The sequence below is a fragment of the Eptesicus fuscus genome, chromosome 22 (genome assembly GCF_027574615.1).
Source record: "Eptesicus fuscus isolate TK198812 chromosome 22, DD_ASM_mEF_20220401, whole genome shotgun sequence".
Lineage (NCBI taxonomy): Eukaryota > Metazoa > Chordata > Mammalia > Chiroptera > Vespertilionidae > Eptesicus > Eptesicus fuscus.
This window is the reverse complement of record NC_072494.1, coordinates 14,706,238-14,733,443: the sequence shown is the minus strand read 5'-3', so window position 1 is coordinate 14,733,443 and position 27,206 is coordinate 14,706,238. Positions and strand designations below refer to the sequence as shown.

At 55.1% G+C, this 27,206-nt stretch overlaps 2 protein-coding genes and 1 non-coding gene across 3 annotated transcripts in view; all 3 read right to left on the bottom strand.

The window, feature by feature from the left end:
- Positions 1 to 1,330: 1,330 nt before the first annotated feature.
- SLC27A3 (solute carrier family 27 member 3) lies at positions 1,331 to 5,804 on the bottom strand. Its single transcript, XM_008155779.3, has 10 exons — positions 5,024 to 5,804; positions 4,504 to 4,713; positions 4,018 to 4,176; positions 3,395 to 3,519; positions 2,940 to 3,134; positions 2,743 to 2,833; positions 2,461 to 2,659; positions 2,149 to 2,246; positions 1,910 to 2,040; positions 1,331 to 1,596 (listed from the first exon to the last, which is right to left on the bottom strand). The coding sequence occupies exons 1-10, from the start codon at positions 5,646 to 5,648 to the stop codon at positions 1,420 to 1,422; spliced, it is 2,010 nt and encodes a 669-aa protein (XP_008154001.2). The 5' UTR covers positions 5,649 to 5,804; the 3' UTR covers positions 1,331 to 1,419.
- Positions 5,805 to 7,182: 1,378 nt separating this feature from the next.
- The window catches only part of INTS3 (integrator complex subunit 3), a 38,658-nt gene continuing 18,634 nt past the window's right edge, over positions 7,183 to 27,206 (bottom strand). The window contains exons 7-30 of the mRNA XM_054711744.1: positions 26,284 to 26,428; positions 25,233 to 25,362; positions 23,411 to 23,508; positions 21,851 to 22,042; positions 20,848 to 20,935; positions 20,263 to 20,342; positions 19,396 to 19,487; positions 18,941 to 19,047; positions 17,905 to 18,024; positions 17,430 to 17,559; positions 16,921 to 16,975; positions 16,564 to 16,667; positions 16,044 to 16,088; positions 15,730 to 15,849; positions 13,656 to 13,809; positions 12,549 to 12,617; positions 11,647 to 11,722; positions 11,187 to 11,300; positions 10,790 to 10,838; positions 9,122 to 9,289; positions 8,671 to 8,771; positions 8,428 to 8,500; positions 8,093 to 8,249; positions 7,183 to 7,999 (exon numbers count right to left, since the gene is read on the bottom strand). Of these exons, the coding sequence (XP_054567719.1) occupies positions 7,922 to 7,999; positions 8,093 to 8,249; positions 8,428 to 8,500; positions 8,671 to 8,771; positions 9,122 to 9,289; positions 10,790 to 10,838; positions 11,187 to 11,300; positions 11,647 to 11,722; positions 12,549 to 12,617; positions 13,656 to 13,809; positions 15,730 to 15,849; positions 16,044 to 16,088; positions 16,564 to 16,667; positions 16,921 to 16,975; positions 17,430 to 17,559; positions 17,905 to 18,024; positions 18,941 to 19,047; positions 19,396 to 19,487; positions 20,263 to 20,342; positions 20,848 to 20,935; positions 21,851 to 22,042; positions 23,411 to 23,508; positions 25,233 to 25,362; positions 26,284 to 26,428 (2,545 nt within the window). The 3' untranslated portion in view covers positions 7,183 to 7,921. The remainder of the gene's footprint in view (positions 8,000 to 8,092; positions 8,250 to 8,427; positions 8,501 to 8,670; positions 8,772 to 9,121; positions 9,290 to 10,789; positions 10,839 to 11,186; positions 11,301 to 11,646; positions 11,723 to 12,548; positions 12,618 to 13,655; positions 13,810 to 15,729; positions 15,850 to 16,043; positions 16,089 to 16,563; positions 16,668 to 16,920; positions 16,976 to 17,429; positions 17,560 to 17,904; positions 18,025 to 18,940; positions 19,048 to 19,395; positions 19,488 to 20,262; positions 20,343 to 20,847; positions 20,936 to 21,850; positions 22,043 to 23,410; positions 23,509 to 25,232; positions 25,363 to 26,283; positions 26,429 to 27,206) is intronic.
- On the bottom strand, positions 19,810 to 19,911 carry LOC114227839 (U6 spliceosomal RNA). Its single transcript, XR_003613939.1, has one exon. It is a non-coding gene; the product is annotated as a U6 spliceosomal RNA (small nuclear RNA).

Genomic DNA, 27,206 nt, shown 5'->3' with positions numbered 1-27,206 from the left:
CTGGGGAACATGAGCCGAGTTAAGGTTGTGAGGGGGCAGCTGCGCCATGTGCCCTTGCCAGCCAAGTGAAGCAGCTACATCTGGGTTGGACCCCCCCGCCCCCTCCCCCAGGCAGGCCTAGCAGATGAGAGAGGAGAGCAGAACAAGCGGAAGGACTTTCACTGGTCAGTGTGGGAAGATGGCACTTACACCCCAGCGTGCGCCTCCACTAGTCGGTTGGTGACACTGGATTGGGTTTGTTGGTGGAGAGGGGGGCAGCGGATTTTGGAAGGGGGGGCGGGGGTTAGCCAGGGGGCCCCCAGCTTGGTGGTAGGCCCTTCCTCTGGACGCTCATGTTGGGGAGAGGGGCTGGAAGGGGAAAGACGACCCACGGGAAAGTAGCGGGAAATGTCAAGGACCCACAGCTGAAAACAGAGACTTCAGTTCTAGGTCCGTGGTCGGCAAACTGCAGCCCTGGAGCCACATGCGGCTCTTTGGCCCCTTGAGTGCGGCTCTTCCACAAAATACCACGGCCTGGGCAAGTCTGTTTTGAAGAAGCGGCGTTAGAAGTTTAAGTTTAAAAAATTTGGCTCTCAAAAGAAATTTCCATCGTTGTACTGTTGATATTTGGCTCTGTTGACTAATGAGTTTGCCGACCACTGTTCTAGGAGAAGCAGGAGTTTCATCATTTCAAGATTTTAAATGACTTTCTGACACCTCCTTCGGGGCCGTGGGGAGGCCTTCTTCCCTTGATTCCTCCATTCCTCCTGCTGCCACAGGCACACGCGCACTCCGCCCTGCTCCAAGCCGGGTCTTCAAACTCCCAGAGCCTGCGGGGTCCCTACCCAGCCTGCCCCTTAAGGGAACGTATGACCAAGGTTAGGTAAAACTGGGAACATCTGAGCTGGGGAGGCTGCGTGACCCTCTCTTTCCTCCTCGCTGACTGGCTGTGAGGGGAGCTGGACGCCTGGAGTACCCTTTTCCCCCAAATCAAACCTTTGTTTTGCCTGGTGGAGGCCCCGGCCCTCTGCTCTGTGGAGACAGCGAGGGGCAGTGTTTCTGACCACCTCTGCCCCGAGTCAACCCTGGGGGCCTGCAGCTCTGGGGGGGCGGACAGCGGGGCCCTGAACTCAGGGAGTGAGATTGGGACCAGACACCAGGATCACAGAGACATCCGTCACCAGGGTTCTCCAAGAACAGGATCGTCTGGGGTCCCCTGAGAGGGAAAATCCCGAGGCCGCAGGAAGTCAGGGCAGGAGGGCGGGCGCTGTGCCGGGAGCGAACACCCAGGGGAGCAGCAGTGCCACAGCCAAGAGGGAAGACGGACCGGACACGAGAAAGACAGCCGGGCTGGCTCTGGGCGCGTTTATTACAAAATAACGATTACAAACCCGGATAGAAAAGATCCCCACGGCCCCTCCAGCTGGGCCTGGAGGGCGCTCAGATTCGCAGGTCCCCCGCCAGGAGGGCTCTGTGCCGGGCGGGTGTGAGGGGCAGGTAGGCGCCCCCCGCCTGGTCCAGAACGTAGAGCGGGTCGGGCAGGGCGCTCGGGTCGAAGCCCTCCTTGGCCATCCGAACCTTCTGCTGCTTGAAGGTCTCCGTGGTGGCCAGAGACTCCTGGGAAGGGGGCGTCACAGGGGGTTGAAGGGAGGGGTGGCTGCCCAGGTGGCTCAGGTGAGTTGCCTGGATTTTATTAGGGGGCGGGTCTGGGCAAAGGGGGGAAGGAGGGTGGGGTTTGGGGAGGAGGTGACAGGGAAGGGAAGGAGCCGAGTCTAGATACGCAGGGGTGAGGAGCATTTCTGGGAGGAGCTGCTCTTTCTCTTCAGGGTGTGTTGTGGGGTGTCCCTTTGTGGGGTCTGGGAGCCACCGACTGCCGCGCATAGATGGGGTGCACATGTGGGGCGAGAGGCGCAGCAGGAGCGGCGGTTACCTGGAGCCTGAGGAACCGGGGCCAGGCGTAAGGCGGCAAGTGCTCAGACACGTGGGCGTAGAGCTGCACAAGGTCCAGCGAGTGGGGGGGACGCAGAACCAGGGCCGCCATTCCAGCCCGGCCTTCGTGCCCTGGGGGTGGGGGGGCAAGGCTTAGCCTCACGCGAGGTTCCCGGTGCCCAGGTTATACCGACGCAGGGAGGGGGGCCAGGTGCCCCCCCAACTCCCAGGCTGGGGCACCTGGCACGGTGACTCCGTAGACGTTCACCTCCTGGAGAAAATCCAGGGCCTCCAAGGCCTCCGCCACCTCCGTGGTGGCCACGTTCTCCCCCTTCCACCTGCCAGAGAGCAGATTCAAAACGAGGCGGTGGGAGTCAGGGCCTGAGGGCTGGGTGGGGAGGATGTCAGAGAGGGGGTCAGGGTGCCGGAGGCCGGAGGGGAGAGGGGAGATGCGGCGCTGGGTTGGGGTGGGGGGTTACGGCGCTGAGGCTGAGGGGGCCCGGGCCACAGAGGTCCGACGCCTGGACGGAGCCAGGAGGCGGGGACAGGTACCTGAAGGTGTCTCCGGTGCGATCATGGAAGCGAAGAAAGCCTTGGCCATCGCAGACCAACAGGTCCCCGGTGTTGAAGAAAACGTCCCCCGGCCGGAAGACATCCTTGAGCAGCTTCCCCTGGGCCAGCTCCGGCTTCCCAGCGTAGCCCAGGAACGGAGACTGCTGGCTCACGGGGGCCACCAGCAGCCCCGGCTCACCTGGCCGAGGAGCTGGGGTCAGGGGTGACTGCCGGCCTCCCACCCATTCTTCACCACCCCGCCCACCCCACCGGAGCACAAACCTGCAGATGTGGCCACACAGTGCCCCCGGGTGTCCCGAAATGGCTCCCCTGTGGTGACATCATAGCGAATCAAAGAGAAGGGGAAGACATGCTGGGGAGGGGAGCCCCAGGCACTGGGTCATTTCAGTTGCACGAACGCCCTCCCCGCCAACCCCCTGCTGCCCCACGGGGCCTCCCGCCTCCTGCCTCCCCCTCACCTTGTAAAGCCAGGAAGCTCGGCCCACAGCACCCCGCCGCCCGGTGTAGTTGAAAGTGGCCACGTTGCCCTCCGTCAGTCCGTACGTCTCCAGCACCTGCAGGGGCCCGAAGCGCCGCACAAAACGCTCCCAGGTGTCTGGGCGCAGCCCACTGCCCACGGCCAGCCGGACCTTATGTCCGCGTTCTGCCTGGTTCTGAGAAGAGCGCAAAGAGGGGCAGGAGCGTTCACACCACGATGCCAGCTCCCAAAGTGAAGTCCTGTTAGTCATTCCCCGGAAATCCTTCCCCTGGGATGCTCCGCGTCCCTCCACATCAGACGTCCCATCATGCCAGGCTTCCTCCTCTGCCCTGCCGTTTTCCTCCAACCCCCAGACACCTGTCCCGGTGTCTCCTGGCAGCTGCCCATCTCCCCGCCTTGGCGGCTCCCCCCCCCCCCACATCTGAGCCCACGCACCGGGGGCTGGTTGACAAGATATCGGCATAATTCCCCGATGTACTGGAACACCGTCACCCCGTGCTTCTGGCAGTCCTCCCAGAACTGACCAGCTGAGAACTTGGACTTCAGTACCACGGTGGCCCCTGCCAGACGTGGGGAGGAAGGGGCGGGAGGAAAGAGGTAGATTAGGGGCTGTAGGGGGAGCCCTGCCCGCTTCTTCCCAGACACGAGCTTGCAGCGTCCCAGGAGCATTCTCACTTGTGGGCCGGCCAAGCTGGCCCTCTTCCTCTCCCACCTGTGCCTCAGAGGGTATGCCCTTTGCTCTCCCCATCGGGTACCCTGCCCCAAGTCCCACCCCTCTTCTCCATTTGCCTCCTCGCGGGCTGACCCTCCCGGCCCTCCCAGCCCCTGGCCCCCGGAATGCGGAGTTCTGTGAGCACATGGCCCCCCAGACTGCTCAGCCTGCAGGTCTGTGCAGGTGACATTTCCCCGCCGCACCTGGAGCTCCGGGAGGAGGCCCTGCCTGCCTTCCCGCTCCCATCCTCTCCCTGAAGGACTCGGGGCCCCTCAGGTGAGCACCGCAGCAGGTGCTTCCACATGTGAGCTAGAGGACTGCCTGGGGCGGGGTAGGGGAGACTGACCAATGCCCAAGCAGCCCACGATGCCCAACAGGGAGCCGGACATGTGGTAGAGCGGGAGGGCCAGGTAGATCACATCCTCCTGGTGGGCACCACACAGCTGGTAGAACCCCTGGCACTGCAGGACCTTCAGGTGGCTGATCCGAGCGGCCTTGGGGAGGCCTGGGGGGAGACCAGGGGAAGGGGCTCAGCGCCAAGCCCTGCCTCCCTCGGTGCCCCGGCTGGGTTCCCACACCCAGAGGCACAGAGGCAAAACCAAAGCTGAGAAGGGGGGCCAGGCTGGCTTGGAAGTGTGGGAAGATCGGGGAGGTGGAGAAACGACCAGGAAAGAGAGGGTTGGTGAGAGAGGACATGGCCGCTGGGGTCACCCTCTCCTCTGGGGGGTTGGGAGGGGTGGCCTGGGAGGTGAGCGGCCCCAGTTCCTGTCCCCGGACCCTTGTCTTCCTCTGCCTCAGTTTCTGGGAGGTGAGCATGGTGGCCGGCTCTCACCGGTAGTACCCGAGGTGAAGATGTACAGGCACGTGTCCATCATGCTCTGGGGGGCAGATAAGTGTCCCGGCACAGGTGCGTCCCCTTCAGCGGAGGCCTCAGCCAGCAAATCGCGAATCCCAGCGGAATGGGCTCCGGGGCCTGCAGCCCACAGGTGGAGCCCCATGGCTCTCAGGGCCGGCAGGTCAGGCTCCAGGGACTCCAGGAACTCTGGATGCGGTAGGAGAGCACAGCTCCGCGCCTCTCCCCACCGCCACCCGGAAGCCTTTCCCACCCCCGAGCTTATTTGCGTCGCCACTCTCTGCCCTTCCCCCGCCCCGCACTGCTCTCGGGTGAGAGTCGAGTGTGGACGTCCATCCCGGGCTTGACCCAGCTCCATCCCTTCGCAAATCCACAGCCTAATCTCCACCCGTTGGGAACCCCGGGGAAAGTTCTTGGGTACCTTCCGAGCCCATCCCTTCTGCCCCCCCCGACACGCCCCTTTCCTGCGGGCCCCGCCCCGCGGGCGCTCCAGCCTTACCTGGCGCCAGCACCAGTGCGCTCGCGCCGCAGCTGCGGAGGCAGTGCAGCAGGGGTCCCCGGCGCAGGGCGGTGGGCACAAAGGCCGTGCGCAGGCCGGCCTTGGCCAGCCCGAACCAGAGCCACAAGAACTCCGGGCAGGCTGGGAGGAGCAGCGCCACGGTGGCCCCAGGTGCCAGAGGTGCCGCGCCATCCCCTTCCCTCGCAGCCCGCGCCTCACGGCTTCCGGCCGCCCCCTCGCCTTCCCGGGCGCCCCCCACAACGCCGCCGCCGCCGCCGCCGCCGGGGCCCTCTGCCCAGCCCCGCGCGCGCAAGAAGGCGCGCGCCGCCTGGTTGCTCTGGCGCTCGGCCTCCGCATAGCTGAAGCGCCGCGTGCCGTGGACGAGGAAGGTGTGCGCCGGCCGCTGGCGAGCCAGCTGTGCGAGGCGCCAGGCCAGGCTGCAGCCTCCCTCGGGACTCTGCGGGTCGCCTGCGGCCGCGGCCAGGGCGCGTGCTCGGAGCGCGCGTTTGCATCGTAGGGCGCGCACCGCGAAGGCCAAGTCTGCCGCCAGCCAGCGCCACTGTGGCCAGAAGCGCAGCAGCAGCGGCGGCAGCAGCAGCAGGGGCAGCAGCAGGAGAGCAGCCATCGCGCCCGCTTCCTCGGCTCGGCGCTGGCTGGCACCAGCCGCTCGCTTCTGGCTGCTGGTGCCTGGTACTTGCTTCCGAGAAACTGGGGCCTCACTTTCTGGCTCTGAGACCGCTCCTTCCCCGGAGCGCGCGTGCGCTGGCACACGCCCCTTCCCCCAGGAGGAGAGCAGGGGCGGAGGTGGGGGCCGGCCCCCGCATTCCCGGCCTCCCCACCCCTACGCTCCGCCCTGGGCTCGCTCCTTCCAGGCTACTCGCCTGCACCTCACCAGGTCCTGGGCGGTGCTCACGCCTCCCCTCAATCCCAGGGTCATCTCATTTTAGGTCCCTCCTCAAGGGCGGCTTAGGCATCTGGCTGGACTTTGGCGTCCAGGTCTGAGCACCAGGACGTTTGGATCAAAGTCCACCTCTCCCTCTTCTCTCTCATTTGCACCCGTGATGGAAGGGTGCCTCTGTTCTCTCCCAAAAGACTGAAGGACTCGGCCCCTTGCCTGTTGGGTGCTGCAAGTCCCGGCAAGGTAGCCAGACCCATGCCCTCCCTCCAGCTGCCAGCAGCGGCGGCAACCCCAGGGGATGGGTGGGAGCTGAAAGTTAAGTAGGGGAAAGGTGGAGGCCCGGCCCGCCAGATTTCCGGAGGGGCCGTGGCGGAGGCCCCGCCCTTTGGGCAAGGGTACAATAATTGGGGCCAGCCAGCGAATGCTTTCCATCCTGGTTTTAATTGGGGCAGAGAAAACTGGGGAAGGAGAGAGGAAGGAAAAGAGGCCTCTGGCGGTTCAGACTTGCAAAGGAAGGAGTAGCAGCTCTGAGGGAGGGGAGAACCTGGATTCTGAGAGGAGCTTGCAGGCTGAATAGCAACTGTCTGCAGTCAGCCTGAACTTCACTCCTCTCTAGCTGGCCACCCGACCGCCCTGACTGGAGGGGAACACACAGCCAAGGAGCTCTTCCTGCTGCGGGCACACACAGTGTGGAGGGAAGGGAGCCCCCTCCCTGGTAACTGCACTCTCCACGTGTCCGGGATCTGAGCTGGGAGCATTCCTCGTAGTTGGCATTCGGCCTTCCTAAATGGAATATGACAAACACTAGCTTCTGGAAGTCTCTACTTGAGATGGTTAAGGACAGACCTCGGCCTACTGCCTGGCCTTCACTGCCAGTGGCAGCCAGAATGATGGGGGACAAAGCCAAGTCCCCTCTGCTTCAAACAAGAAGAGGGGAGGACAGCCTGACCGGTGTGGCTCAGTGGTTGAGCGTCGACCTATGTATGATCTAGGAGGTCACGGTTCAATTCCTGGTCAGGGCACATGCCCGGGTTTCGGGCTTAATCCCCAGGAGGGGACGTGCAGGAGGCAGCCAAGCAATGATTCTCTCTCATCATTGACATTTCTATCTCCCTCTCTGAAATCAATATATTTAAAAAAAAAGGGGGGGGGGACAGGAAGGGGGAAGGGGGAAATTATGAAGTCACAAGAGGGGTGCCAATTAAACTGAGACTACCTGTACATGCACAGGGTAAATGGGGGCAGCAACTCCAGCACAAAAGAGGTTCTGGCTTGTTTTATTGTCATTTAAAAACAGCTTTTAAAACACGATTATCTCTGCCAAAGAAAACCCCACAAAAAACCCAAAGAAGACAACCAAGGAAATGGGACCTTTGACAGTTCTGGGGAACACGTCTGAGACTCCTTAGGGCTCTGGCCCAGCGTGAGGTGCCTCCAGGGCACGCCAGGTGGGGCTGTGGCCGCCCCCTCAGGTTCCTTCCTGAGCGCTTGTGGCATCTGCCCCATGGAAAGAAACAGGCAGCCGACATTGTCAGATTCAATGCCCATTTCATGCCAGTGTATGGAGAGCGACGAGGAGCTGCCTGTTCAGGGCAAATGAAGATCTGAAGGGGATCATCAGAAAGGACACTCGCACCCTTGAGTCTTTCCTCTCTTCCTCGTCTGGCCAGCTGCCCCTCTGCCATTTCTCCTCTTGATTTAAACAGCTCTTTGGGCTGGGGCGGGGCAGGGGCCTGAGGGCCTCCCCGCAGTCCAGGTTCTGAGCCTCTGGCTTCAGTGGGAACCCAGGTGCCAGTGGAGCAGCAGTGTGATGGGCGGAGGCCCCAGGGAGGGGGAGGAGGGGCGGAGGGCTGCATGGCAGCGGATCAGGCTTCCCGCCAGCTGAGTTCTGGGATGGGGAGAGAGGGTGCTTCCCCTACCATCTCCCCGGCCCCTGTTAAACCTTTGATTCACCGAGGAGGAGAGGGTCGTCCAACTAGGGGTGGGCCGGGAGCAGGGACTCAGTCACTGTCAGACCCCACGGCGGAGGACCCCTTCCGCTTCCGCTTGGTGGGCTTCGGCTTTGTGTCTTCTTCCTCCTGGAGGGGACCGAAGGGGGATCATCAGCCTGACAGCTGCTGCCCAACTCCCCTGCCCCCACGTTCCTGTCCTGCACTGGCGAGGGGTCTCACCGAGGCACTGCTAGAGCCAGACTCTTCTTCGGCATTGGGGGGCTGAGTGGCATTCTTTCGACTCCGGGGGCTGGAGAGAGCTGCTTTTCGCCGGCTCTTGGGGGGTTTGGTGGAAGAGTCCTCGTATTCCTCTGCCAGGGAGAAGAGGTCGCTGAACCTGAGGGACAGGAGAACGAGCTCTCAGAGGGGGGCCTCTGGCCTCCTTCCCATCTTCTCTGCCCCCTGCCCGGGTCTCGGCTTCTCTTCAACCCCACGGTCTTACTGGCCATTAAGTTTGTGTCCCCAGAGGACCCCCTCCCCTTGGCCTTCTCCCACTCCTTCCCAAGGAGCCTCACTTCATCTTGTGGGCTTCGTCGCAGCTCGCCTGGACATGCTGCAGCGCCTGGAGGATGGGGGTCTGGCTAAAGACTAGAGGGAGAAGGAAGGGACAGCAGGGAGGGAAGAACAGTCAGAGGCCTGGGAGCTTAACAAGCGGTACCCAGGGGTGACCTTCTCTGCCCTGCGCCCACCCGGCCCAGGGGCGGTCTGAGCCAGGGTGGCACCGGGCATGCTAGACTCAGGGAGGGCGGCAAGCATACAGTTCTGCTTGGTGTTGGTCAGGTTGAGACGCAGGTTGTCCAAGTGCTCCAGGATCTGCTCCAGAGTCAGCTGGGCCAGCTTGCTGCTGGAGCTCCTCAGGCTGCAAGGAAGTCACGGGGACCAGATCTGAGCTCCCAGTGCGGGCCCCCGGAGTGCAAGGCACTCTCCCCCCCCCCCGCCCCAGGTCCCTCCTGCAGACACACAGCCCGTACAGGGAGGGGACCGAGGGCTGGGAGGGGTGCGATGGGATCGGGGAGGTGAGCTAGAATAGGGACCAGCCACAGGGCACTAGGAAAAGAGGGGAAGGGGCCACAATGGCCCTGCGTGCCGTGTAGCTTCGGACCACTAGGTGTCACCCACAAGCCAGGCAGGGACAGCATGGGCTGCCCTGGGGGCGGCGGGTGGACAGCGGCAGCTCGGCCTGGTGTGTCCTGAAGGGCCCACTCCCACCTCTGCCTCTTGCGTGGGAGGCTGTTGTTCTTGATGAGCAGGGACTTGATGTGCTCGGCCAGCAGTTCATCGTGCTTCATGCACCAGTGTCGCAGGATGCTGGTGGTGAACTGGTCATCGGGGTGGCAGGGCCGGCTCAGCACCATCTTGACCATCTCCTCGCTGGGCCTGGGGGCGTGAGAGGGGCTGTGGGCACCCTGCTCACCCAGCTGGCCTCAGGAACCTCCAGATCTCTCCCATGTACTTATTTCCCAAACCTCAGCCCTCCCCACCCCTGCCCCACCCGAGTCCTGCTGTAGCTTCCTACTCTCACATCCCTCTCCCTCTTCTCGTTAGGCCCAGGAATGCCTGGTTTCATCCTCTGCAGAAGCCAGGAGACAAGAAGTGAGATTCTTTAGTTTTTGTGGTAGGAGAAGGTGCGTGTGGACCTGCGGGGAAGGAACCCCCCCAAGTCCCTCCCTTTCCCCCAAACATTCAGGAAATGGACCAGGGAGGCAAAGGACAACATGTGGTGCGTGAGCATTGCCCCGCCCCTCCCCCACCCTCCCGGATCTGTGAGCCACACTAGCACCCAGCCCAGGGAAGGCGCCGGGTGAGGGCTGGGAAGGCACAGTCCCCACGCAGTCCTCCTGCCTTCCCACTTCCTTTAGGACGCTTTGTTCCACTTCTAGTCTCTCAGGCAAGAGAGGAGAAAAGGGAAGACAGCAAGGTAGGAAGGAAAAGACACAGCTGTTGTGCCATGTATATGGAGCTGTTGCAGGAGTGCCTGTGATGGCCCTGGCTGGTGTTGCTCAGTTGTTAGAGTGCCAGCCTGAAGGGCCTTTGATTCCATCCCTGGCCACAATAGGGGCACACGTGGGAGGCAACCAATGGATGTGTCTGTCTCACATCAATGTTTCTTCTCTCTCTCTCTCTCTCCTCCTCCTCCTCCTCCCTTCTACTCTCTCTAAAAATCAATGGAGCCCTAACCGGTTTGGCTCAGTGGATAGAGCGTCGGCCTGTGGACTGAAAGGTTGCAGGTTCGATTCCGGTCAAGGGCATGTACCTTGGTTGCAGGCACATCCCCAGTAGGAGGTGTGCAGGAGGCAGCTGACTGATGTTTCTCATCGATGTTTCTAACTCTCTATCCCTCTCCCTTCCTCTCTGTAAAAAATCAATAAAATATATATTTTCAAAAATCAATGGAAAAAATGTCCTCGGGTGAGGATTAACAAAACAAACAAAAAGTGTCTGTGATGGGGGCGGGGCCTCTCTGCCTTCTCTCCCTCTCCACCTCACCCCACCCAGCAGGGAACCAGCAGGTTGAGGAAGCGGGTGGTGTGTGACCCCTCTGTTCTGACCCTTGCTCCTCTTGGATTAGCCAGTGGTGGCCTCAAGAGCCTGGGGGAGGGGAGAGAAGCTCCCGGGATTAGAACTGCTGTGGCAGCAGGAAACAGGGATGTCCGGTCCCCACCCCCAGGGCAGCTCCTGGTGGGCAGGGGGGAAAGTCCAGAGGAAGCCCAGATGGCCGGGAGCTGCTGATTTGTCAATCACTTTGGGGAAAGGACAGAATAAGCCCAAGTCAACAATAGGAACAAACACGCCAAAGGGGCAGGACCAAAGCCCTGCATTCAGGAGCATCTCTTGGTATGCTGGACGGGGGCTCTTCAGCTCCAGGGTGGAACTCACTTCTCTCTCCGGAGCTGAAGCAGAAGGCAGGACAGGGCCTCGGGGTGCTCTGTGGAGGAAGGGTAGAGGCCATTCAGAGGAATGCATAATTCCAGGAAGACATCCGGGTACCTCTCCCATCCTCCAACCAACAGCCACTGGGAGGAGCAAAAACAATCTTCAGGAGCCAGGAAGAAGAATCCTACCCGCTTCCTGCACAGCCTGAGCCCAGCCCGGGGCCTGGCTCAGATGGGCGTGCAGGGCTCAGCTAAGAGCAGAAATGGCTGACCTTCTGCAAGAGCTTCGGTGCGAGGGGAGCAGTGGGCCTGGGCTCATCTAGAAGGCCAGAGGCCTCAGCCTTGCCCCAGCCCGACTAGGAGAGTCCCGTCACCACGCTCCCTACCACAACCCTACTCACCCTTGTACTTGAGGTGCTGCAAGATGGGGATGATGGTTTCCAGGGGTATGTTGTGGGCCAGGAAGAGCTGCCAGGCACAGTACTGTTCAAAGGTTTCCCACTCTAGGCTCTGGACTTCGAGACAGTGAGGAGACATTTATTCTGTCTCTTTCTCTCCCTTCCTCCCTCCCTCTCCTCCCCTAACAACCAGCACTCCAATCCTAAGCCTACAGATACTTCCCCTTTCCACAAAAAGCTTATTTCCAAAGCCTTCAGATAGCTTCTGTACCCCATCAGCCCTGAGCTGGAGGGTATCTTTCCATCTTCCAGAGCAAAGAGCAGATCCAGAGACATGACCCCAGACCGCAGAGCAGGGTGGATGCTGTTCTGTCCCTTCTCAGCGCCACAACCAGCTCTCCCGTTTCCATCCACAGGCTGCCACCCCGCTTCTCCCAGGTTCCTAAGGGGTCTGCTCACTTACTGAGTATGTTGAGGACGGAGTCTTTTCGAAACATGACCAGGTTCCCCATCATCACATGGCAGACCAGCTCCTGGAGCTAAGGAGGAGGAGGAGAAGCCATAACCCCCTGGTTCTAAAAGAGGCCGGGAAGCTAGCATGGAAGGAGAACCAAGAGGGCTCAATACGGGGGAAATCAGAGGAAGTGAAAGCCTAGTTTTTAAAGGTTTAGGGAGGAAATGGCACACAATGGGTGCTGGGGTCTCTGAAGGACAAAGGGGCCTGGGAAAGAAGCAATAGGCCGGGGTGGTAACCACAGACCCATTTGGGGCAAGAATAGTTAACGAAGCCACCTCTCACAGCGAGGCAAGAGAATGGCAACTTCTCTACCATAGTCAGGGCCTCGGACCCATCCCAGCCTGCACCGCGGAGGGAAGGGCCATGGGAGACCCAGCTCTGGATTACAGGTGTGGGGAAAGCAAAGCAAAGGACGGACTCTGGAGTATTAAACTTCCTCCTTTATGGATGGAGGAGGAACAGAAATGGGGCCCCAGTTCAGGCCTGAGAATGGACGTAAGCAAAGCTAAAGCCTCTTGGGGACGTATGCATGGTGGAAAGGTCAGACAGAAACGGTGTGACATTCATCCTGAGTCAAGTACGTGGAAGGCCGGTGAGAGCAAAAACCAATCCCTTCGCTTTCCCTGTGGAACAGAAGTGCCCCAAGAATATGGAGAAGGGGAACCCCTGGGGGACTGCCAGCCCAACCTGCCTCTCTGGGGCTGCTCTCCTTCCCAGCCCCCGGCCGGGGTCAAGTGCACACAACAGCAGCCAGGAGCAGCCGGACGCTGTCTGCAGGCCGGGTGGGGAGGCAGAGCCCCGATTTCCAGTCCTGCCTCCCACACTTCTTGGGATGACAACTTGCTCACCTGTGCAGAGTCAATAACGGCCACGATCATGTTCAGTAGCTCCCCACTCCGCAAGGTCTCATCTGGAAACTGGAGCGAAAAAGAGGGGTCCTAGGGCAGGAGTCCAGGGCGCACCCCTTGGCCTTCACCTCACAGCCCATTCCCCTGCCTTAGCACGTGGTCGGGGCGGGGTGGGGGGGCTGGGTGAGCCAGACACAGGGTCCTAATAGAAAACCCTAAACAAAGACCCAACAGCTATGAAGCTGGGAACCTAACCCCTGAGAACCGGGTTGTGTTACGTGTGGGGTAGTGTGTGCGCGCGCACGAGGGAAGGAATGGGAGCTACATAGCGACAAAGCTAGAGCAGAAAGGGATTGGACACGACGGTTCGTTCTGTGTGGTGACAAAATACGCATTTGCATCTCTGGCAGCAAAGAAATCCAATCTATTCTGATCCTCAGCCAAAGAGAAGGTATAGAGAGTGTGTGGGTGTTCAGGGAGTGTTCAGGGTGTGGGGGGTGGGCAGGACCCCTTCTGGAGAAACCAGTTCACCAGTTAGGGAGCAGAGAAGGAAACTGCCATCTGCTGGGCAGCTGCACCCCTCCTCCCTCCAGCTCTGGCTGAGATCACAGTTCCTCCTGTCAGGCCCACACCCGGTGCCCTGCGTTCCCAGTTCCTGCCAACTTTCACCAAAGGAGGAAGAGCTCACACCTCCTGTGTTCCAGTTCCAGGGAAGACTACGCGTGGGCCGGGAAATGAAAGCTGAGTCTCCACCAGAGGCCCTGGTCTTTGGGAACCATTAGAAAGACTCCGAGGGTGAGCCATCTGCTGGCAAGAGGGCTGAGATCTGTGAACGTGGATCTGGATGGGGGCCCGTCCTGGGTCCAGAGGATGGGGCCAAAGCCATGAAGCCAAGTATATAGGCCCAGATCCCAACTCGCAGAGACACTTGGGAGCTTTCAGACCTTTTTAAATCTTTAACAAAGATGTGGACGGAGGGGACAGCTGCGGTGTGGGAAGAAATGGCTCACCAAGGCCAGTGGGGTGGGTAAAGGAGGGTCAGGGTTGTGTGCAATGAGACAGGGCACGCTGCTACCCACCCCCATGGATACGGGTGGAGGCACTGACCTCTGTGTAGATGGAGGGTGTGAGGTGGCACAGCAGTCGCACGTCGTCCTCCTGGCAGGCCTTCATGTCCATCATTAAGCAGGTGTGCAGGTCACCCAGCTGGGTGGCCTGGGCAAACGACTCGTACAGGTTCATCTTCCCTGCGGCGGCTTTGCTGCAAGACCAGTTGAGCCTAAGCCAGCAGCCTGGCCCCAGCACCCAACCTCAAGCATCCCTCAGGTAGGCTGCCACTAGAACCCCTCTGTACCCCAGGTGCCTGGGGCTGATCTATTTCTTGGCTCTCCCCCGCCTCCCCAAGGGTTTGATAACTTATGGGAACCAGGAGACACTGCTCCTTCTCCCCACCTTTCCCCAGGGCTCTGGACAGTAAGCTACTCAATGGGGACAGTCAACAACAGGAGAAGGAGGGCCCGGGTCAGGCTAAAGAAACCTTTCTTTCCTGCTTTCTGGGCTCTGAGCAATGAGGACAATAACTCCTACCTCACAACATATACAAAACTTAACTCAAAATGGGTTTTAGGCCTAACTGTAAAAACTAAATATATACTTCATAGAAAAATACATAAGCATAAATCTTCATGACATCAAAAGCACAAGTGACAAAAAAAAGTAAACTGGACTCATCAAAATGTAAAACTTTTGTGTTTCAAAGGATGCCATAGAGAAAGTAAAAAGATAACCCACAGAATGGGAGAAAATATATACAAACCATATATTTGATAAGGAACTTGTATTCAGAATATATAAAGAACTCTTAAAAATCAACAGTAAAGAGGACAAATAATCCAATTAAAAATAGGAATGAATCTGGACAGCTGGTGTAGCTCAGTGGTTGAGTGTCGACCCAGGAAACAAGAAATCGCCCTTAAATTCCTGGTCAGGGCACATGGCCAGGTTGCAGGCTCGATCCCCACAAGAGGGCGTGCAGGCGGCAGCCAATCAATAATGTTTCTCTCTCTTCAATGCCTTCTATCTCTCTATTCTTCTCCATTCCTCTCTCTAAAAAAATCAATAAAAAACAACCAAAGAAACAAAAAAACCACAGTGAGATACCACTTCACACCCATTACAATGGCCATATTGAAAAAGCCAAACAGTAAGCAGTGTTGGGGGAACATGTAGGAAATTCAGAACTCTCACACATTGCTGGTGGAATGTAAAATGGTTGCAGTCACTTTGGAAAAATAGTTTGGCACTTCCTCACAAACTTAGAGTTACCATCCGACCCATTCCTAGGTATATAACCAGGAAAACCGAAACCATATGCTCACCCACAAATCTGTACATGAATGTTCACAACAGACAAAGAAGTAGAGCCCTAGCCGGTTTGGCTCAGTGGATAGAGCGTTGGCCTGCAAACTGAAAGGTCCCAGGTTCGATTCCGGTCAAGGGCACATGCCCGGGTTGTGGGCTCGATCCCCAGTGAGGGACTTACAGGAGGCAGCCGATCCACCATGATTCTCTCTCATCATGGATGTTTCTATCTCTCTCTCCCTCTTCCTTTCTCTCTGAAATCAATAAAAAATATATTTAAAAAAAAAAAAGAAGTAGAAACAACTGAAATGTCCATCACTGGCCGTGATCATATAGTGGTTGGTACTCTGCGTTGTGAAATGTCCATTACTGAGCAAATGGATATTACAAAATGTGGAGTATTATTCACTCACGAAAAAGGAAGGACTGATACACGCTGGAATGGGGATAGACCTCAAAGACAGTATGCTAAGTGACAAAAGCCAGGCATGGAACGTCACACATTGTATGATCCCATTTATATGAAATACCCAGAATAAATAAATCTATAGACAGAAAACAAATCAGTGGTTGACAGGGAGACAGGGAAAGGGGCTGCCAAAGGGTACGGGTTTCTTTTTAGGGTGATAAAAATGTGCTGAACTGGACTAAAAACTACTGAATTGTACACTTTAAAGCTGTTATTTTAAAAAAAGAGAGAGAGCACACATGGAAGGCCCTGGTGACGACAGACAAGGGGGAGGGGGGATCCGCGTGTAGGAGGAGAGAGGCGCTCCAGGATGCTTCCTGACCCCTTCTTAAATGTGGGGCCCACGCCCACCTGGCCCTCAGGTAGTAGAGCAGGTGGTAGCCGATCTTGGGCTGCCTCTGGTAGAGCTCGGAGAGAAGGTCCAGAAGCAGAGAGAAGCTGCTGTTGTCTTCCTGCATCTGGCACAGGTTCCTGGAGGCGGAGGGGGAGGGAGGGGCGGGGCTTTACCGGGGCACTCCCCTAGGAGCTCCCGGGGAGGCGTGGTCTGCTTGCCCCACTGCATCCCCTTCCTTCCTGGAAAGGGGTCCCATTACCCCGGGACAGAAGCATATGAGTGCTCTAGGGGATGGAGGGCAGGGCAGTGTCTCCTACCGCTGGATGCTTACCTAAATATTAGGTAGAGGGGCTTCCCCACAGATTCCTCCAGGGACCTACGAGAGGAAGGTGATGTGTGAGAGTCCATGTAAGCGGAGAGGGTGGGCTGCAGGCAGATTTTGTGGAGGACCAGCTTGGGGCCAGATGCCAGCCTCCTCCTTTCCTAACTGAAAGTCAACGTCCTGCTGCTCCAGAGGCTTGGTCCCGGAGAACACAGGTTCCTAACACGGGACCACATCTGGGTTGTCATCGTCACTGAAAGGGAGACTCCTGCCCTTCAGGGAGGGTCCAGGCAAGGCCCGATCCCACCTGAAGAGCAAGGATGGGGGCTGCTGGGTACAGCAGCAGGGCAGGCACACAGGGTGGGAGCTAGCCCACCACCCCAGCACGCCTGGCCTTCAGCAGGGAAGAAGAAACCCTCGTTTAAATGAATCAGTACACGGGAATCAGAACAGATGGTTTTTCTCAGCCCTCAGCAAGGTGCCTCTAGGAGCACACGTCTGGCTCCTAAGTCAGAAAGATGAGCCTTACTCCTCCGTAACCTCCTCGGGCAGCACCTCCCCTCGGAAGTGGGCCTTGAAGAGCTCCTGTAGGCAGGACGCAAGGACCGACAGCTGCTCTGAGTCAAAGTCTTCCTGGGTGGTGAGACAAGGAAGGGGATGTCACCATCAGACCCAAGCCTTACTGCCCCCACTACCCAGACTCATCAGCTTCCACCTCCAGGATTAATCAGCCTCTCCCCCCAGAAAAGGGGACCCATTGGGCAAGGGAGGAGGGAGTTAGCTGCTGGGGGGCGGGGGGGGGGGGGGGTTAGGGGGGGGAGAGGGAGGCGCCTGAAGCTGGGCAGGCTGGGCTGCTTCCTCCCTAAGGCGAAGGGTTTCTTCTTACCTCCAGGACCTGGTCCACAATTTCCTGCATGACCTCACACTGGGCCTCTGTATCACTGCAGTGCAGAAGTGAGAGGAAATCTCAGGGACGTAAGTGATAGCAGAGGGCAGGACACACCCCCACAACAGCAGCACGCTCACACGCACAGAGACAAAACAAAGGAGCTCTGTGTGAATCTGCTGTGTGGGGAGGATCGGGGTAGAACTGCTGCTCTCTGGGCAGAGGCCCATACAGAAGCGAAATCCCCACAATCCTGCTTCGAAATTCAGAGCCTCAGAACACATGGGGTGAGGATATACGGAGTGAGAACCCGGGGTGCTGGGAAGTGAGGCTGCCACACCCAGTCCATACATGCCCACAGAAACTGCAGAAGGCATCCCGCATGCAGCTTCAACCACCTCTCCATACACCTACCACGTCCCCCCAACCCCACCATCCTGCCACCCAACTAAGCACCAGGTACAACCCGGGGCTGGATGCCGGGGGGGCTGAGAACAGGGTGCACCTACCTGCCTTTCTGTAGCTGGAGCACTTTGTCCCGTAAGGACTCATCCAACTGGTCAAGGTAAGGGGTGATATCAACTGGCTCCTCCACAACTGTCTCCTTGATAGGGTGGAAACGAAACTCCCTCTTCTTTCCTGAAGGGAGTGATTTGGGAAAGAAGTCACTTTGCCCAGATACCAGCAACGGAGACAGCCCCCCTGAATCATCTGTCCCTCCTCACGCGCACTCAGCACGGTGTGAGTGGCCTGAAGCATTTCCCTGCGTGTGTGCACACCCGAGCCCTGAGGAACAAACCAGGCTGGGGACCACTCCTCCTTTCCCCTCCTGCCTCAGTGCCCAGTGCAGGCTCTGCACCTGGAGTCTCAGCCAGTGCCCGCTGACAACTCACTCACGGAGGCAAAGGCGGCCGAGAAGCCGGCACAGGCTTCTCCTACCCATGGAGCTGACACACCCTGAACTACCCTAGCTTCTGGCCTCACCTTTGCTGTTGAGATCCTCCTCATCATCACTGAAGGCTGCTTCTGCATTGTCATAGCAACTCTCATCCTTGTCTGACATATGGTTGTCCATCTCCATGGAAACTGGCTCCTCAATTTTGACTTGGGAAAGAAAGACAAGGCATTTGATGGCCTCCTGTGTCCTCTAACATGCACCACGCTTGGGAAAGAGGAGACTGAAGGGCAAGTGAGAGAATAAGGAGTTCATGACCTAACTGGAATATGAACCCTGGAAGGATAAAGGTCTTATTCTCCCAACCCTCCAGGACTTGCAGGGGGATCTGCCAGGAATAAAACAGCACAGGCCACGACTCCTCTATGCTCAGCTCCGGATCAGCGAGTAGATAAGACCAAGGACAGTCTTAAGTACTCTTTAATTTAAAGCCAAATTGGGAAATTTTGCTTGGCTTAACCCCTCCCCCTAAACAAAAAGTGTTTGTGTGTCTAAAATTGGGAGCGAGACTTGAGACCCAACATGACAACCTTTCACCAAGGCCAGGGCCCTGGTCTGAAAAAAAAAAAGGTGGACCAAGTTAAAGCAAGGTAAACACAGTCATTCCATGAACATCTCTACCTACTGAAGACAGGTTAATAAGAGGAAAAACAGTTCAGAGAGCAAGCGAGATTAGCGCAAGTTAGATAAAATTAGATGGAAAGACCCTGGTCCGGCAGCTCCGCTGGTTAGAGAACTGTCCCAACACGCCAAGGTTGTGGGTTCAAACCCCAGTCAGGACACACACAAGAATCAACCAATGAATGCATATATAAGTGGAACAACAAATCAATGTCTCTCTCTCTCTAAAGATCAATGAAAAGATTTTTAAAAATTAGACGGAGAAGGAGAACCTAGGAAGACATGAAAATGAGTAAGAGGGAAGTGGGAAAGGAAAAACGAATGGACAATGACGGAGGCAGAGAGCTGCACAGGTGTGTCACCTAAACAGGGGCTCTCGTCTGAGAGCCCTGAATGTCTCCATCCCTCTTCTGAAGCAGGTGACGACATGGGAGGGTCCCCTACCTTCCACAGGAGGGCTGGGTGAACTGCAGAACTCAGGAAACTTCTCCCTCAGCATGGCCCGCAGCTCCTTATCCAATTTAGGGTTGTCAAACAGGGGAGCCAAATGCCTAACAGGGACCATGAATGAAGATCAACATCAGAGCTCCTCCCTCCCAACTCGACACGGAGGTACAGGGGTAGGTCTAAGCCCGACCAGTATACGTGGGCTACAGTCAGACCTTGGAGAGGGTCACCAGGGGACAGGGGACGCATCTGAAGCCCTTTGTAATGTGATGGCAGGAGAGACATTTCTCTGAGGGTCAAGAGAACACAGGCCTAGCCTTCTGAGGTGGAGCCAGTACTCTCTATACCTCTCAAGGTAAAGGGTCAACAGTCGTATGGTAATATCGGACGTGCCTGACCTGGTGAAAATGGGGAAATAACCTTCCCTCTCCCCAGACACAGAAAGTCCTTACGCCAAGACCCGTTTCTCCACAATGTGGTTGAGGGAGGAAAAGACACCCTGCCGCACGTGGCCCTCCAGTGGTGGGTAGAAGTTGGGAATGATCTGGAAGGGAAGAAGGGGAGAGAATGAGCACGGGAGCTAAAAGGCTGCTTAAAAAAAAATATATACATATATACATATATACATATATATATATATATATATATATATCTCTGGAGCCCAGCTGGCATGGCTCAGTGGTTGAGCATTGATCCATGAACCAGGAGGTCAAAGTTCGATTCCCAGTCAGGGCACATGCCAGGTTGCTGGCTCAATCCCCAGTGGGGAGTGTGCAGGAGGAGGCCGCTCAATGTTTTTCTCTCACAGATGTTTCGTTTCTCTCTCTCTCAAATCAATTTTTTAAAATATATTATTTTTTAAATAAATAAAAAAGGACTGTTTCGGGAATTTCCCTGTCATCCTTACACAGGACCTGCTGATCTCTGTATTGTTCCAATTGCAGTGTATGTGCTGCTGAAGAGAGCACAGGACTGGTTTTGACTGGGGCCACTGGAGAGTATGGCTGCAGAAAGGGCTGGATGTTCCTGACCGTCCCAGGCTGCTAAAGTGGGAACCTTACTGGACTGGCTGCTCCTCAAGGAGACCAGAGTCTATGTTAAGTCATCATCCCTGAGGATGAGAAACCTCATGGAAACGTGGGAAGACCCAACTGGAGACGGCGGGAATTCATTAACTTGGGGGATGGGACCTACAACCACTTCTGCTCCCACAGTCAAGGAGCTCTGGGACGACCTAGTCACTGACCTAGAAGGTGAGAGGGGACACACACTTAGCCGCTCAGCCAGGCAAGAGGAGAACAGAGGGCGGTGGCACTTACACGGCACATGAAGTCCAGGAGTGTGGCGGTGATGGCTGGGTGGGGCTTCATGGAGTGATGCATGACCAGGATGGCTGGCTCTGGAGAATGTGGAATTAAAGGGACCCCCATATCAGAGAGTCTGTTCTTGGCTCCATAAGCCGAATGATCAATATATATGAATGGTTCCAGAGAGCTATTCCTGCCCCCTATTCCCACTGAGCAGAGACAAAAGCACACAACCCCCCCAAACAGCTGGTAGACCTCATCTCCCCTCTAGTCCCCAGTACTTAGCTTGGAGGAAGGAGGTAGCAGGAAAGGAAAAGTGGGATGTGGTGTAGCCTTTTCCTCTGCAGAGACACCCCCCCGCCCCCCCTGCTGAAGTCTAAGCATCAGGCTATAGGGAAAAGAGGGTGGAGTACTGCTTGGCCTCATCAAAGCAACTTTCCTTCTAGGTCAAGGGAGCACTGATGAGGAACAACGGAACTGCTCCCAGATAAGCTGCCTCCACTCCACTCGGCCCTGAGATTGATGACTGCTATCACTGAGACCCGGGGCTAGGGGGGTGGGGTGGAGAGTGATGCTGCTTGGGTCTCATTCACGTACCTATGTTCATAATGCTATCCTTGTCTGGGCTAAAGAACAGCCAGTCGTAAAACAAAGCCAGCTTGGCATTAGAGGCAGCGACATTTGACTAGAAGAGAGAGGGGAAAAAGAGGGCTAGTTTCACCAACCAGCTCCCTTCCCTTTAGGAGCCCAAGACAGATTCCAGGGCTCACAATACTGATCCATCTATGAAAATGCAGTTCCTAGTGAGACAGAATGGAACCCCCACAGGGGTGAGGGAGACCCAAGTCTGTATATGTGTGTGAGTCCCTTACAGTCTCACCAACCCAGGGGCTGAGGCTCAGTGTGGGGTCTCACATATCCAGAAGAACACGCCTGACCCCTAAGGGAAGACACCTGGGCTGGGAGTCCCTGGTCACTCGTGAGCTGAGACAGTACGAGTCCGAGCCCTTGCTGGACGCACCAGGCACATTCCTAAAGGAAAGACCCTGGGAATAGCCTGCTGTTATATCTGAATCAGCACATTCCAAGGATACAGTCAGATGGGGGAGCAGGAGCCCTGTCAAAAGAGGTCGGAGGGCAACTAGACGCCAGGGAGCAGAGAGTTTCCCACCCTTGGCATGGGAGGGAAACGCTGGGGAGGAGATGGCTCCACTGTGAATTCACTACTTGTGGAGAAGAGAAGTATCCAAAGCTGATGCCAAAGGCGTGGAAGTAAGTGTGTGAGGATCACAGCTCTGGATCTGAGCAAGAACAGTCATCCGTGGTTTCTGGAAGAAGGAATGCCTAGAAACCCAGGCTTGGGGACTGGCACTAAAGGCCTAGGTAAACCTGTTTAACCCCAAGCCCAGATGGGAAGTAATGATGCAAGTAAATTTCTCGAGACATGAGGGGAGGGGTGCAAAGACTGAGACATTCATGAGAGTAAGAGGGCCTTTAGGGGTCAGGGGGCTCGGAGAGTGAGGAAGAAGCATGGATATATGGGGAATGTGAGGAAGGGGGGACTTTGCCACCCAACAGCCTCCATGGTCCAGCCTCTCACCGTGCATGTTGTCAGCAACCAACCAATGATGGCCCATCGGGGCAAGATATCTGAACTCAGCACTTCATTAGAAGGGTGGACAACCCCACAGATGTAGCGAATGAGGTCACAGCGCAGAGACTGACTGTCTGGGGTTGACAGATACTGGCGCTGGAACCAATCCTGGTATCGCTTTTGTTGACCAAACCGCACCTGGTGGAAGGACATTGGAAAAGAAACGTGGAAGGGGAGGTGAGGTCTCTGGGCAGAGGAAAGTGAGCACCATTCAACTCTAGGCCGGAGCCAGACCTCAATTTCTTCCCACAATTCATTAGTCAACTAACACCGTCTCTCAAGTCTCCCCTCCTTGATTAAAAAAAAAAATGCTGAAAGTCACACACCAGCGGTGCATTCCTTCTTGCCACTGACCTGATGTCACATTACCTACAACTGCATCCGCTTTTGGCTCCTCCTCCTCCTGTGCTGGTTCCTGATTCTTCAGTCATAAGCACAATCTTTTTTTTTTTTCATAAGTATAATCTTTTATTTTCCTGAGCTACTTGTGAACAGCAAGCAATGCCCCTTCAGAACAAGAGCTGAGCCTCTGCACTGCTCAGCACTGACTAAAAGCTTCCAGACACGAAATGACTTAACAGGATAATTATCCAAGGTACATACAACCTCCAAACCTTCTTGCAGGTTAAGTCCTTCCCCCAAACAGGCTATGTGGTTATGAACAGCAACACTAATTAAGAAGAAAGATCTGGTTTTCCTCTTCTATTTCCCAAATTCAACCAAAACAGAGCAGAAGGGTTAAAAGGAAAAAAAAAAAAAAAAAGAACATCTAGACCAACAGTGTCCAATAGAACTGTCTGCAATGGTGGTAGTTATTGAACACTTAAAATGTAGCTACTGCAACCAAGGTCCTGAATGTTAATTTTACTTAGTTTTAACTATTTAAATCACAGCACATGGCTAGTGGCTACCCCATAGGACGGCACAGATCAAGACAGCTCTCCTGGATGACCTGGGAAGCTGAAAGCTGGCACCCTTTCAGCTTTCAGCTTCCCAGTTGTTCCCAGTTGTTCCCTGACACCAGGCTGGCTGCAGAGGAGCGGTTGTCTGGAAATTCTGTTAGAAATACAGATTCTTCAGATTCTCTGGGAGAGTGGGTTCCAGGAAGATGTATTCTTCAGATGCTCCTCAAGCAATTCTGCCATAAGTCAGCCATGTTTGGAAACCAAAAGACCAGGGCTCCCTTCCTGAGAGCTCATGGTTCACCCAGAGGAACAGTGGGTTTTCCAGAACGAACATCCTCACTTGACCCTTTTATAGCACATTTCACACTTATCGGTTACATTATTTGTGTACAATTATTAGTTTAGTGACGCTTTAGATAGACTGGGAGCTACACAAGAGCTAGATTCTCTCTCTTATTCAGCAATGTATCCCAGTTCTTTGTGCCATGCCCAGTGCCAGCTACATCAGGGGCATCCACTTGACCACATCCCACCAGTCAGTGACAGACCGGCAGGCTGAAGAAGGAGTCTCGCTAGTGTCTGCTGCAGGAGGTGAGCTTACCCGGGAGGTCATGAAGAGAAGCTTCGTCTCCATGTCTGGGGTTAGACGGCATGCTAGGAATTTTCGGGATGTCCTTGACTGAAGAAGCTGCAGGATACCTGAACCAAGCGTAGAAGGGAGGAGAAAAAAGAGAAGCTTGAGGACTAGAATGGAAGGCAGGTGGAGAACCTGGACCAAGGACTGCTGGCCAATGGTCTTACTCACAGGGAAATTCTAAGATAAGACCAGAGCAAAGGTGCAAGTGGGGGTTCTAACCAGCATCTGTATATTCCGCTCCAATGAACCACCATCCCCACAACCCAGACATATTCATGCTCTTCTACTGGCCATCCAGAGCCCGCTACTCACATTATTCCAGTTGGCATCATGTGGGACGGTGAGGGGGGAAATATGGGAAACCCTAGCCTCTCTTCCTGCTCTTGACGGTCCCATCACGGGGCCCTGGGATCAGTGTGGTGGTGTGGCATAAGCATGAGCCCTGGAGTCAGACAGACTTGGATCCAAATCCTGCCTCTGACACTTACTAGCTGTGTGGCCTTGAGCAAATTACTTTATCTCCTTGAATCTAATTTTCTTTATCTGTAAATATGGAAAGGACATCCATCTTACAGGATGTCCTAAAGATTAAATGCGTTAATATAGGGTGTCCCCCAAAAATGTGTAAACACTTTAACAGCTGATAGCTCACTTACATTTCACTCCTTTTCAGCGTTAACTGATCTGAAATAATGGGTGAAACCAGACTAAGCTTTGAACAAAGAAAATTTATGCTAACATGCCATGCCACTACACTTTTTTTATGGGGATGCATAAAAGATAAAGTTTACGGTACAAAACCAGCAACAGTCATTGAATTAAAGGCGCACAAATATCAAATGAAATGATTCTTGATGTTTGCGATTCCATTGCTTCAAGTTATCAGCAGTGTCTAGACCAGACGGTCATCAATTTGAAAACAGGCATTGACAAAAAAATTGTTCATTTCTGTAGATTCTTTTAAATTATGAAATTGAACTGTATGTTAATAAACAATGACTTCATACTCAAAGTGTGTATATATTTTTTGAGACACCCTGCATACATGTGCCTAGCACACAGTTGGCACTTAAACAACTTAATACATGTTCAATATAAGAGCTGCACAATACAAGGGAGAACCAGGACTTCCTTCTTTCCTGACTCTCCAGGTCCTAACTGATAGTTTTCATGTTAGGTGTGCATGCATACACGCATGCGTGGTAGAGGTGGGGTGGGGAGCAAAGCCGTACAGTTCTAGTTTAGACCATCAGTAGGAACTCGGGAAAGAGAAGGGACATGGAAAGGACCTTGTCAGAGGAGGTTCTTTCCCTCCCCCAAAGAGGATTCTAACCAGCTGGATCCTTGGAATTCAGAGACAATATTGCTCCTGGGAGGCGCCTTCTCTTACAGGACTAATTCCAGCGCCTCTGCTGACTCAGTCTCACGAGCTGACCTCTGACTCCTCTGCTGGACTCAGGGAAGCTGGAAAGTGGTCATCAGCTCACCCCCTGAGCCAAACAGCTGCCGGGAGAGGGGGAGGAGCAGGGTCCCAGTTCTGTTCCACTTTTCCTAGGAGTAACGACAGCTGGGGCCTGTCGAGCAGGGCTATCTGGGAACCATATGGATTGTTCTGTAGCTCTGCCATTCCCTCATCCAGCTGCACTTGGCAGAGCCTGCTTGGTCCCAAGCTTCCTCTGACTGTCAAAGCCTCTCCCACACACGAAACTCTGCCCTCTTGATTCAAGCAGTACGTACATACTGACCTCCCACCTCTCATGGACAGCATGCCCCAGCCCTTACTTACCTGTGAACTGAGGACTCAGGGCTTGAGGGTTATGGATAATATCTTTCCAAAGAAGTTCAAATTCTGGTATCCTGGCAACATTCTGAAGTAGTCTTACGAGGTCCCGGCCAATCATCAAACATTCCATGAACTTGATGGGGGTGAGGGGTTACAGATAGGAAAAAGAACAAAAACATGGATTGTTTACCTGCTGCAGAGGGGGCAAAGGAACAACATGTTCTAGGGAGGGAATGAAGGTGGGTTGAAGGGATTATGTGATTTCTTCTGGAACGAAGGACTGGCTCCTAGATGCTCAGGGGAAGAGAGCTGGAAGTTGGAGACTGATGTCAAAGATGAGAGGTTACTAGAAACTGCTGGAACCCTTTTGGCTTTCACATTAATCTCTTGCCTTCTCCTCCCAGAATTGTTTCCATCCAGGTCAAGAGAGACTGAAATTCTAAAAGGATAGGACTGGCAATTGAGCCCCATACACCTCACCCCAAAACTCACTTTCTCCAGCAGAACAATGGAATGATCTATATCTGTGCTGCCCAAAAGGATACTCATTAGCCACAATTAGCACTTGAAATGTGGCTAATTCAACTAAGGAATTAATTTAAAATTTTTATCTAATTTTAATTTAAATTGCCACATGTGGCTAGAGGCTACTACATTAGAAAGCATAGCCCTAGAATCATTCAATCTTGGGAGATATGCTAGTGGATAATTCATAATCCCACCTGATCAGGCAATTGCCCAGCTAGGTAGGTGCGGGGGATAGCAGTGAGCACACAAGAACAGCTCATGTCTGTGGTGTACAAGTGTCCATGAAGCTGCCAGGAAAATCCCTAGGATGCCAGAGTAGCAGGCAGCATTTCTAGGAATCAGGGCCATCCCACACTGATTCCCCTACCCTTTCACCTTCATCTGTCTTAGAATGATGAAAAAAAACCCAGCAGACTTTGAACTACCTCCATCACTCCAACATGACATCTCCGGCCCAGGTCACTGTATAAAACCCACAGAGGTGTCCTGTCCTGGGTTTCACTTCCCCATACCGTCTTGTCCTCACCCGTTCCCGAAGCAGTGAGATGCAGAAGTCCACCTCCTTCTGCCGCAGGGCCTGAAGCTGGGCGGTCCCGTGGTGGTCGACAATGAGGCGGAGGTATGTGTAAACGGTCATGGCAATGAGGATGCTGCTCTTTAACACCCACTCCCTGCAGGGAGGGAAGACAATGGCACCTGCACGCTGTCTGCACCTGTCCACCCTCCCAATTCCCCCCATACTTGGCTCCAGGATCTTAGAAATGTTTGATGATTTGGTTCCTTGACTGCTCGCTCATACTGTCCTTATCTAGGACTATCAATTGGCAAAGGTGGGGACAGCTTCCTACTACTCCACCAGGTTTCCAATACAGATAAATGCTGATGAAAGCAGTTTTTCCTTACCATATGACTACCTGGATCCCAATAAAATAATTTTGTTTGTTGACGCTCCCTCCAACATTTACTGAGTGCCTCTCACGTGCCAAGCATGTGTGAGGTACTAGGGACAGAGGTAAGCCATAGCTTCTACCCAACTCAGATACGGGGAAAAACATTTGTAAGTCTCCCTGGGTCAGTGGACCTCTAGGGATTACTAAGACCCTTGGAGAACCCTGGAGGTTTCAGAACACACTGTTTGAGCCCTTCCATCATGCTCCATTAACCACCCCACCATGCCACAAACCCTTCCCTAGTTCGAGCTCCTCTCTCTCTCTCTCTCCACTGATTCCATTCCCAAACAATGAGTCACCTGCCCTAAATCACAAGCTGAAAAGAAGAACTTCATTTTGGATGGCAAAGCCCATTTTCCTAGGAGTTTTAGACTTTCTCTGGGGAAAAGACGGTAATGAAAGAATTGTGTGCTTTACTGCTTTAAAAGGGTTAGAAAAGACGCAGTGGGGAGATTCCAAAAACTCCAATGCCGTCTCAAAGTGCCAAAATTGGGGAGCT

Excerpts from the sequence above, each read along its gene's own strand:
- SLC27A3 (XM_008155779.3), bottom strand. The coding sequence starts at position 5,648 with ATGGCTGCTCTCCTGCTGCTGCCCCTGCTGCTGCTGCCGCCGCTGCTG. Across the intron at positions 3,135-3,394 it reads ATCTTGTCAACCAGCCCCCG|AACCAGGCAGAACGCGGACA; the intron begins GTGCGTGGGCTC and ends CGCTCTTCTCAG. Across the intron at positions 2,247-2,460 it reads CGCACCGGAGACACCTTCAG|GTGGAAGGGGGAGAACGTGG; the intron begins GTACCTGTCCCC and ends GCTCTCTGGCAG.